Source organism: Rhinolophus sinicus, chromosome 17 (assembly GCF_057876585.1).
Source record: "Rhinolophus sinicus isolate RSI-liver-muscle chromosome 17, RSI-T2T, whole genome shotgun sequence".
Classification (NCBI taxonomy): domain Eukaryota; kingdom Metazoa; phylum Chordata; class Mammalia; order Chiroptera; family Rhinolophidae; genus Rhinolophus; species Rhinolophus sinicus.
Genome location: NC_142517.1, coordinates 163,228,892 through 163,241,006, shown reverse-complemented (window position 1 = coordinate 163,241,006; position 12,115 = coordinate 163,228,892). Strand labels below are relative to the sequence as shown.

At 33.7% G+C, this 12,115-nt stretch overlaps 1 protein-coding gene across 6 annotated transcripts in view; it reads left to right on the top strand.

The window, feature by feature from the left end:
• ATF2 (activating transcription factor 2) overlaps nucleotides 1–11,308 on the top strand; it is a 73,753-nt gene extending 62,445 nt beyond the window's left edge. For 3 of the 6 annotated variants that reach the window (XM_074338262.2, XM_074338282.2, XM_074338270.2), the window contains 3 exons: nucleotides 3,764–3,869; nucleotides 6,415–6,450; nucleotides 8,720–11,308. In XM_074338262.2, coding sequence (XP_074194363.1) covers nucleotides 3,764–3,869; nucleotides 6,415–6,450; nucleotides 8,720–8,946 — 369 coding nt within the window. In that variant the 3' untranslated portion in view covers nucleotides 8,947–11,308. The remainder of the gene's footprint in view (nucleotides 1–3,763; nucleotides 3,870–6,414; nucleotides 6,451–8,719) is intronic. The other 3 variants (XM_019727477.3, XM_074338286.2, XM_074338279.2) reach the window with 1 other exon arrangement.
• Nucleotides 11,309–12,115: the final 807 nt, after the last annotated feature.

Genomic DNA, 12,115 nt, shown 5'->3' with positions numbered 1-12,115 from the left:
CTCTAGAATCCTCAGGCATTTTTCTCATGTGTAGGTAGGCCTTTCTCTGATTCTACCTGTCTTCTGATATTTCTTCATAGAAAAATTTCAGAATTAACGTCATGATTTATACACCCACTTTATCTAAATGTTGTTAATATCATCATACCTAAATGTTTAAGTCTTTTCCTTTATACTTATGGGTATGAGACTACAATTCATGAATGTTTGGATTAATTATCCAATTTTACTACATTTATCACAAATAAAAACTTCCAGGTTTAAGCCTCTCCTGTCTAATTCAGTTCCATAACCTTTACCTGCATGACCCTCCTGTTTTCAACATCTGCTTGACTTGTTCTTAACCACTAGCAAATGCTTACACTTAGGGTTCTATAGCTCAGCTAAATCCACTTCCTTCAGGGGTTGGCCCACTCTTATTCCTAAATCAGCACTCCCTCTGTGTTTGCTTTGCAATATTTCTCTCAGTCCCAATTTCTTGCTAGTTTCAGTGTTCCATTTGCTGCTTTCAGTCTAGTTCTGGTACCAGCTTTTAAAGATATCAAATATTGATAAAGATATTAGGTTGGTGCAAAAGCAGTTGTGGTTTTTGCAATTATTTTTAACCTTTAAACCACAATTACTTTTGTAACAACCTAATATCAATAATATTATAAACTATTTAGTTTAATCTTTCAATCAAAAGTTATTTTGAGATTCAAGATCGTTTAGAACACCTTTTTATCATTGTAAAACATTTTAGATCAGAATGACGTAAAAGATGGGACTGAATTTGTATTGAGAAATTCATACCTTGAATTTGTTGGAGTTTTTTTCCTTAGCCTTTCTGTCATTTCAAAAGTGAAGGGAAATATTCACTTATTTGAATTCGGGATAAAGAACAGCAGCATACTTTTATATTGTATCTTCTAGGTAGATACAATTATATTAAATTATATTAAAATGTTCAAAAGATTTTATTTTTAGTTTCTTCCCCCTTTTCCTGGTGTTTTCAGTTGTTTGCTCTGTTAAGTTTGACTCCAATTAAAATTCAGTTAAGAGAAAAATGCATTGTTGTAACAGGAACCCTGTTCCGTAACTCCTCAGTCCTTATGTTTATTACCTATTGTTAGCTGGTGGCATCTTCATATTTGTTCATTTGTTAATGGTGCAGGTAGTCTAATTAGATGAACAGCTATAACACCACCAACTGTTAAGTTTCAAATACAGAAATTGATGGTCCATTCATCAGTTTCAAATCTGCCTATTTAAAGAGACATTTTAAATCTGTATTCAGTGTTGAGTGCATGGGGATATTAATTGTTTATCCTCAGAGTTATTTATGTCAACTATTTTGTTATCAATTTAGTCAACTCATAACTGCTTTCTGGAATTTTATCTAATACAGCATTTGGTTCATAATACAGTTTATGGTGAATGTCTATATAGAGTACTTAGGAAAGAAGACACTTTTGATATTTAAAATTCTATAATTGAGATGATGCTATAAAATATGCCAATTTTCATTTCATGACAGAGAATTAACAGTGTAGCTTTGTTGGTGAGGTTGTTGGCATAAATAATGAAATTGGGACCTCTGACCAGTTTTATATTAAGCTATTTCATTTCATTTCACCCTCTTTAGTATTTTTACCCCTTAGACGTAGAATTACCATGGTCCTCTCTTAATACAACTATGTACTCAGTCTATACCAGGCTGTGCTATGCTCTAAAAATACAAAGAGCAAGGTAATCCCTTCCCTTGAGAAAACCCCAATCTGGCAGAGGTGGCAAACAAATAAACCAAAAAATTACAATCCAGTGTGATAAGTACTATGTAAATACACACCCACACACACACACACATATATGTGTGTGTGTATATATGTGTATATATATTTACACACACACACACATATATATGTGTGTGTGTGTGTGTGTGTGTGTGTGAACACACGTATATATGGCTGTGGGAACACAGAAATGGACCTAACTTCTTTTCCTATGCAAATTTGTACTGTACTGAGTTGATTCTTAAAGGTGAGTGAAATATAATTAGCAAGGCAAAAAGGAGAAAGATTTTCTAGGTAGAAACAACAGTATGTATTTAGCCATATGAAATTTCTATTTTTATAGGTAAAAATGATTAAATATGGATTATTTCATAGGTTCAAACTAATGTGAAAGGTGTTCACAGGTTACAGATTATAAAAGATTGCATGTATACGTTTGACTACTAAAAATACATATCCAGACCTATTTTATATTGCAGAAATTGAGAGAAACTTATTAGAAGTGAGTGTCAAAATCAAGCTGATACACAGCAGAAAGACGGAGAAACTTTTGATGTTGTATATTGGATTATTCATAACATAGTTTCTCATCAATAGTGTCATTAATAAAGATCTATAATTAGCAGTATTGAACTAATGACTGCAGTATTTCATAGAAATGAGTTTACTAAATAACAGCTTATTTTCCAAAGCAAACCTTTAAAATTTTCCCTTTTGTGCTTTGATAAGTACAAACCCATTCTTGTCTCAAATACAATATTCTAAACATAACTTAACCTTTCTGTTAATGGTTCAAAGTTATTATGAGCATCAGTTTTTGTTCTGGGCTTTAATACAGTGTTTCAGTTCATTATTATTGGTGTATGAGGAACTATTTGACCCAACAGACTTGCCTTTAGATTGCTTAACTTTTATTCTTTTATTTTTATGTTTGTCATTATGTTTGCCTAATGGGTCTAACCGGCTAAATTATTTTGTATTCAGCTTTCTGGTTAAGAGACTGAGGAGTGGAAAATGAAATGTCTGAGCTTTTATGTACAGCCATTTGCTATACTTACTCATTTAATTTGGGGTTCGTAGATGAAATATGAATAGTTAAGGTTAATGTAAGTCCAAATAAGTAGAGGTGTTTGTAAATTAGGATTTTTTAATCAATTTATTAAGTTCATACTAGAAAAACGCCTGAATATTGGCAATTCTCCCTAATTTATGTGTATTTACTATTTGGGCATGACCCAAAGAAATTCACTGGACTCCCTCAATTTGGGACCTTTACATAGAATCTTCCAGATGAATGCATCCAAAACAAAAGCTAAAGTGCCCATTCTGTAATGAGGAATAAGACAAGTCACCCTTGACTCATCAGATTTAAATGTAGATGTGTACATATTGCCTACTTCACAGGCAAATAAGCCATTTAGGTATTACATCTGCTTCCATTGGTTTCGTGTCCAACACAGTGGCTAGCAGTGCATTTTAGATATCCATGACTATTTGGTTATTTTGGTGTCCTGTACAGAGCTTTTCCTAGTGTCTAGAAAACTCGAAACTTGCTTAATTGAGTTTTCAGGATAAATTTTTCATTTTCAACTGAATAGAGTGAGTGAAAATTTATCCTGACTGCCTTGCTGTTACTAATTTTTCAGATAATCAAAAGAGCATGTAAAGTATGTAAAATAAAAATACCTTGAACAGATAACCTGAAATATAGTATGAGCAGTCACAAGGCAACTGGAAGTGTAAAAACTTTGAAATATGCTATTTAGTTGTGGTATTAACGTCTATAAATTTTTATCAAAGTTGCAGTTTTTTGTACAAATGCTAAGATATAAAAAATGTGTGCTGATTAAACATTTAAGCAGCATATTTTGTTTATTCCTTGATATTCTGTTAAAGATGTGTGATTTCCATATCTTAATCTTCACTTGTTTTGAACAGTAAGAAATATTTAATCTGATGCTGGTAAAGTACATAAGTTGTTTCTTCTCCAGAGTGAAGTCACCCTGCTGAGAAATGAAGTGGCACAGCTGAAACAGCTTCTTCTGGCTCATAAAGATTGCCCTGTAACCGCCATGCAGAAGAAATCTGGCTATCATAGTGAGTAATGTTCCATTACCTATAGCCCTAGGCTACATCAGGGAAACACTGCCAGAGTGAACCGAGCTACCATTAAAAAGCCAGAGACTGCAGTGCTAATATTTCATATTAAATATCAGAACTTCTACAAGGTTATTGTGGAATGGGGGTATATCTCTTAGAATCTAGAGTTTTTTAATTTTCCTATTCTAGCTTTTTTTCTAGGGTTTACTATAGATCAACAAAATGGGTTAATTAATAATTTAAAATATACTGTAAATACTGATGATTAGTTTATCTTCCCAGTGTAACACTTTGTCTTAGATTGACAGGCTGAAACACTACTTGCTTTTCCAACCTCTATTTCATAATGATATATATTTTTTAAAAAACCACAACTGTCTTCACTTAAATTTAGTATCCATTCATAGTATCAGACCCTATTGTTCTTTCTTAGATATCAGCATTGTGCAGTTTATTTTATTGTGAACCTTTATGTTGAGTCTTCCAGCTAGTCATACAAATGCTAAAATAGACCAATATTTAAATTTTATCTGCTTATAAATTTCCTTTTAAATGGTTTCCCCCAAAATGAGCTTCTTCTGTTTTCAGCATTTTAGAGGTTAGTTGTGCTTTTTCCTACTTGTAATACCCTTTTTTTTATAAGATACACAATGTCGGAAACAGCTGTTACTCTTGAATAAATGGCCAATTTTGTCCATTGTACACAAATTTGTAACAAATAACAGAGCTGGGAATGCATTAGGCAACATTCATAATATATAACCCACAGCTTTCGTTTTTTATGATTTAGTGATATTTCAGGATATTTGTAAATGTGAAGATTGTTTCAACCATATGTATCCACTTTATTTTAATTTGCCAGTGTCAGTAATTCAAAAGAAAGAAACATTTTGTATTGGATGCAAACAGTTCCTCAGGTGCTCACGATAAAACTTAATGGCCACCATCTTTACTTGTAGTCATTGTAAGCAGTTTCATCAGAATGGGCAATATTTTTTAATTTAAAAGATTCAGTAGATTTAGCAACTCTCTATTGCCATATATATTTAGAACATTGATTTTTGTCAGTTTTGAGCAAGTAAATCAGTCCTTTGATATCTAGTCGTTTTGACAGGGTGGTGAAACACATTGTAGAGTAAATTGGAACCATATAGAAATATGTTTGGAGTTTGTATTAACAATGATTGCTGCAGGGATGAGGCCATTATGGCTCCCATCTGACTTAACATAATTTCCTATAGCGACTGAATTCAGCATTATGCGGACGTGATTTTTCTTAACCAAGAGAGCTCTCTTGAATTTGGATAGTTCAAAAGGAAATATACAAATGATTCTATAAAATTAGAAAGAAAATTAACTCTTCAATTGCATTCAATTCAAAATTATCTGCAATTTTTTAATCTTAGATAATTTATTGGATAATCCTAACAATTTTGTTTCTGTTACTCAGGCAATATATGTTAAGCAAATGCAAGCTAATTTTTTATTGTAAGCAATAATATATAAAGGTATTTTTAAGTGTATAGATGTATGGGTTTATGTGCAATACCCTTAAATAAACTGACTGAAAATCTAGATTAATAAGTTTTTAGTGAACATATATTATACTAGGTTGTAAGAATGCAGGACATTTTGAATAAGACATTTTTGGTTTTTGGAACTATTCCTACCTTTGTTTCCTGTCTAGTTATCCAGATAATCAAATTAACTAAAGTGTAGTTCTAGAGTACAATTAGTTCTTTTCAGCTCTTGGGAGATAATTAGATTTTGTAGAAATTTTAAAGTAATTTCTGTTCTCAAATTTGAAGTCTTTGGGGAAAAATCTGACTTCTCTGTTGTTTAATAGTCAAGGTAAATATAGGGGTTGGCTAAGTGAATATTTAAATCTTGTAGAAAATATGGGGAAATCACAAATACCTAACATTCATCATGTTGCACATAGTTGTGTGGTGAGTTGTGGTACTAGTTAACTCTTTCAAAACATTTGTGAAAGAAAACTAAGGGTTAGTAGAAATTAAGGAGTATTACATAATCTTGCAGATAAAGGTGACAGTATAAAGTCACACTGTCATAGGGTCTCAATTTTAACACTGAAAGTCCTGCATCCTAGGAAACCCCTCAGTCATGGGAAAACCTTGGCAATTGGCACCTTAACAGTCAAATAGTATAAAACATGAATGAAAATATGAACACACTCCAAATGTTTGGGTTTCATGAAGAGTAAAGCACAAGAATGATCTTATTGCCATTAATTCGTATTCTCCAGATCTCTGGGCATAATTAAAATTGTATTATAGTTGTTCCCATAATCATAAGTGGGAAGGAAAGTTTCCTGGGCCCTAAAAGTAATTGAGAGCTTATATTTTCAGTACTGAAAATATGTATGAACATAGGTAGAGAACTTTCAGAGAGAGAGAATTGCCAGAACAGCTGGTTTCTTTTTACTTGTGGGGCTGAAAATGGCCCTTTGAGAGCCCTAGGAGCTCTGTGTCTTTCGAGTGCTTGTGATTACACTGGTCATTTTTCTCCCCTCACCTTCCAGCGGTGGACATAGAAGCAGACATATCACATTATAAAGGTATATATTAAATTTATAATTACAGAATTCATAACTAAGTACCTGATTCTTTGTACAAACTGAAGATTTGTTTTACCTGAATCTGGCGATAAAGACTGGAGATAATCCTTGTCCCTTAGAATTTACTGTTTAATTTTGAGTCGTTGTCTCTACTGTGTATTTACATTTCCTTGTTCCACTCATCACAGATCAGCCTCTAGTTTTTTGAAAGCTGGTGTATCCCTAGAACTTACCATGGAGAGGAAGGTCGGTTTGTTGTCCTGTTGAATAATGGTAAAATAAACAAAGAGGGCTTTTTAAAAAGTATTCTCTCCAGTTCAACTGTCGTTGCTAGTGTTTTCTTCAGACACATAACTGTTGTATTGGTTATTTAACTGAATTGTAAATATTTACAAGATTCATTATTGCTTGATCAGAAAGTATCCTTTCTTCTTTATATAATTTTAAAAGCATTACTGATTGTGATTTTTCTTAATATCTTGAGGTCAAATTTTTATCCAGGGGTGTGGTTTTGTATTCATTGCACATTATAGAGAAGATGGGGGCTTCTATTTCACTTATATGTTTTAAAACCTGCTCTTCAAAAATGCATGAATTTGGGGCAACTGTATCAAAATTCTGTAAGAACTACTATATTTCAGAAAACCCTTAAAATAAGGAATTTTATTTGAATAAAAGTTGTGCTTGCTAGATTCCTCCTCCTTCATGTAAATCATAGGATAAGTCCTGCTTCATAGGGTCCATAGTCTTTTAATAACTGACTTTCAGAATAGGGACTTGGCCTTCGGGAAGCAGGCCAGTATGCGTTCTCAGGTTTGACAGAAAGCATGTTTATTGTCACTTCTAAACACTAAATATTATTTTAATGCCAAGTGAAAGACGCAAGGTGCAAAATAATATATCCAGTATAACATAGAATGTTCAGTAATAAAGCTAAATACCGTGTTTCCCCGAAAATAAGACCTAACCGGACAATCAGTCAACTCTAAGGCGTCTTTTGGAGCAAAAATTAATATAAGACCCGGTCTTATTTTTACTATAAGACCGGGTATAATATAATGTAATATAATATAACTGGGTCTTATATATAATATAAGACCAGGTGTAATAATAAAATAATAATAATAATAAAAGACCGGGTCTTATGTTAATTTTTGCTCCAAAAGACGCATTAAAGTTGATTGTCCAGCTGGTCTTATTTTCGGGGAAACATGGTAGTATTGTTTAGGGATACATACCTATTTGTCAAAACTTCAAAGAAAAAACAAGGGGATGGTTAACGAAATATCAGAGCGGTCAGTACCTTTGGTAAGGAGAGAAGCTTCCAGGAAGGAAGCATCAGTGTTACTGGCAATGGTCTCTTTCTTAGGTTAGGGGTCGGGTTCACAGGTGTTCATGTTCCTGTGTCTCAGAACTTAGATGACATATAACTGCATGTTGTGCATATCACATTTTTTCACTAAGTGAAATGATTGGATTCTATTCTTTTCAAATAAGAAAGATACAGGAGATTCATTATTTAAGCCTAAAAATTGGTAGATTTATTTCCATAAATATTTAAATACCCTTTCCTGAATATCTGATTTTCACTTTGCAGTATCTGGAATTTTATATAGATTTTTATTTGACTCTCAATTCATGCAACTATAACAGCTGGTTGGCATTTAGATTCTAAATGTTGCTTATTCTCATGTGTGTGCATCATTAGAATCAGGTGTTGTAATCATCCAGTGCTGCAATAGATGGAAAGTCAGCCAGAATAAATATAGTTCTGGAGAATGCAGAGGGAATAATTTGAAGATACAATTTATATTTAAGACTTTATTTTGTGCATGTGGTTATACATTTTTTTATAAATCTTTTAATAAGAATGGGATGTTAGGCAAACTGGTTTTGTTAAATGCGTTGTTTGGTTTAAGTGTTTGATTATAGTAGTTATAGGAGGCTAGCTCCCAAATTCCTACCTCATTTTCTTAACACTGTTTAGCAAATATTTCTTCAGCTCTATTCTCTGAGGCACTGGCACCCTGTTGTTTCTATGTGCATGGTTGTGCCTTCGTTTGACCTGTTGCAGGTAAAATTGTCTGCTTCATGACTTATAGCTATCTTTCAGTTACTCAGTACCCCTCCACACACACCCCCGTATACTGATGTATCTAAATAACTGATTTTGTAAAATACCTTCTATTTACTCTGTGTATTGACTCAACCTACTGATACATTCTTATAGATATTTTAAGAAACCACGTAATATCTTTTTTCCACTCAGCTGCTGATAAAGATGATAGTTCAGAAGACCTGTCAGTGCCGAGTAGTCCACATACTGAAGCTATACAGCATAGTTCTGTCAGCACATCCAATGGAGTCAGTTCAACCTCCAAGGCAGAAGCTGTCGCCACTTCAGTCCTCACCCAGATGGCGGACCAGAGTACAGAGCCTGCACTTTCACAGATTGTTCTGGCTCCTTCCTCCCAGTCACAGCCCTCAGGAAGTTGATTAGAAACCTGCAGTGCAGCAGTTTTAGATACTCATTAGTGACTTCAAAGGGAAATCAAGGAAAGACCGGTTTCCATGTATGTGAAATCTGTGGTTGTAAATTTTTTTTTTTTTTTTTTTTACTTGAAATTAAATTTGGCTCTAAAGTTCGTGTAGCAGCAGTTGATGATCAGACTGAACAACAGTTTTTAGTCTCTGGAAAAAGACTGATTTTGCTTTTTTTATAAATATTGTTAGATTTATTAATTTTTCTGTGCTCAATGTGTAAATGGTATTATAATTCATTGTGGTTTATTTCACTTTTAATTTGGTGGTATTTTAATAAATGGGGGTGTTGCTGAATCTCTTCCCACTTCCATTTCTTTTGACCACCTCTTAATCCTCAACTGTGATGGTAATATTGCTACATCATTTATACCAAAGTTCTGCTTAAGTCCCTATTGACTTTGTAAGGTTAACAAAGTCATAAAGCACTAGCAAGAGAAAGATAGAAATTTGCTTTTAATCTTTTTGCCTTTTATTTTGCACATTATGCAAAAGGAAGAACATTAGAGAACACTTTTTAAGTGAGTGAAAACATGGTAAAAGACATACAGTGCTTTTATGCACTCTTAATCTGAAACTAAAGATTATTAATAGTGCATATTCCTTTTTAAAGATTTTAAGTAGACATGAATTTTGGAATCATTTCAAAAATGACTATTTTTCAAGACAAATTCAGTATTATTTTAAACCCTATGTTTTGAGGCTAATATGAATTTATACAATGTACAATACAGGGTTATCAGATATCTAATAATTTTTTGAAATTAGGTTGTTCTTGGTTTTGTTTTGCAGATTTCAGGTTACAAACTGAGAAGGTTATGCATAATCAAGTATGGTATGATTGCCAGAAAAGCCTAAAAATTACTACTTAGAACATTTAAGACTGTCTACCCCCATTGTCTTGTACTTGCAAGCTAACTTGTACTTATTCTTGTGAAAGCACTGTCATCTTTTAGTAGCAAATTTTGATAATGTTTCTCGTGGGAAAAAATCAGTATCTGTCTTTAGAACAATGTAATTATAATGTGGGAAGCAAGAGTGAGTGCGAGACAGTATGTGTATGTGTATAGAGGTGTGTGTGTGTGTGTGTGTGTATGTGTATGTGTGTGCGCACGCGCGCATCTTTCAATAGTTTATGCCAGCAATCTTTGCTTGAATGTTTAACGATGCCTTCAGTGTGATGCTGGCCAATAGATGATTGCAATTTAAAACGTCATTACTGTGCAGGCTTGGATAACTAACATTCCATGATGTAGTTTGTTTCTGATGAGATGATTGTAGGTACACATTTCTCATTATCCATTCATCTGTGGGATACTGAGTTTTCTAATGTGCCATTATCTATTTTTATTCTGCACTTAAGTTCAAAATACAGTACACTATTTTAAAATAGACTAAATTGTTAAAAATTAAGAAGTAGTAGATGTGTGTAAGAAAACTTTGTAAAATAGTTATGAGTCCTACCCAGTAGCAACTTCTGGCATTCAAGCAGGATTCCATTATGTAAATATCTGTAATGCATTTATAATAAGTTGTGTAGTTTGTTCTGTATCCATACTACACTATTTGCTTAAGTCTCAGTGCCATCTCCTAATGAGACTGACATTTAAAAGCCTATATGGAAAATCCTTGATAATGCAAGGAAATATCCCACCTGCCTAAGTTCCAAACTGGGAAACATTCAAATTATACAAATGACATTTCAGGACTTTTAAGTTAAGAAGATAATAGGAATTTTATTGTTTGGCTTATTGAAAACGAGAGCATTTTTAGTTGGTAATTCTACGTCTAAAATTTTACGTTTAACTGATTTTATAATTTTAAAGTAATTTCTAATCATGATTTTCTCATAGTTATGTGAAGGAGTTGATCTCAAAGGCACAAAATATGAATTCTGCAAGAAGGCTATCTATTTTTTACTGTAGTTCGGATGGGTTAGGAAAAGCCTCAGTTTTTCTCTCTTAAGTCCTTCAGTGCATTTTCCTTTCCTTTTATTATTTATGCAAGTTAAAGTTCTTTGATAACAGGAATTCTTGCAACTGTAAAATAAAACTACATAGATGTAAGAAGTCATGTAAACGGTTAATGAGCTTACCAACGTTAGCAAAATTTTCATTGTAAAGCAGTCTGTACTCAGCAAATAAAAATTATTAGTTGTATAAACATAAATTTCATTTTGATTTTCAGGGTGTCACACTACTTCTGTACCTAGCATTTTGAGTCCTTATATTTGCAATGTTACACAAACTGTACTGTTTTCTTTTATGTGCAGTTTGCATGAGTAAACCATCAGAGAATAAATTCTATCTTTAAATTATGTTCATAATTTGCTTGTTTTTACCTTTCATAAACTAACATCACCTGATAATGATAATTTTTTTCCTTCAGGGCATTCATTACCTGAGAAGAACCTGACATTCTTTCAATTTCTATGATAAAATTTATTCCTTCTCAAAGACCTTTTAACTTCAGGGAGCTCAGGCCTCATTCCTCTTCTCTGCATTCACGTTTAGCTCCGTTCATGTACAGTGAACCTTTTATTTATGTCCCTAGCCTGAAACATGCCTTCAACTTGAGCCACACAGATCCACCAGCCTTTGGTGTCTTGGTGCCTAACAAAACATCTTAGACATAGCATGTCCAACACTCCCCTCCCCTCCGATGTACTCCTCGCACAGTCCTTCGTAAGGCAGCTGATGACACTCCTTCCAGTTACTTAAGCCAGAACAACCTTGTTGCCATTCTTGATTTCCTCTCTTTTTCTCACATCCCACATCGAACCCATCAGAAAATGCTGTGTGCTTTACCTTTAAGATAAACCATAATTCCACCACATCTCACCATTTATACTCCGATCACCCTGACCTGTGCCCTCATAACTCTCTATGTGTCTGCCTCATAACTCTCTCCCTGCTTCTGCCCTGCTTACTATAGTACATCCTCAAATACAGCAGCTAGCGTGATGCTTTTCAAAGAGAAGTCAGGTTCGGCCCTCTGCTCCAAATCCTGGAGTGGCTCCATGTTGCACTCAGAGCTGGAGTCTTTATAATGGCCTCTGAGGCCTAGATGCTCTCTTCCCGATCCCCTTCATTTCTGGCCTTACCTCCTCTCACTGTTATATTCA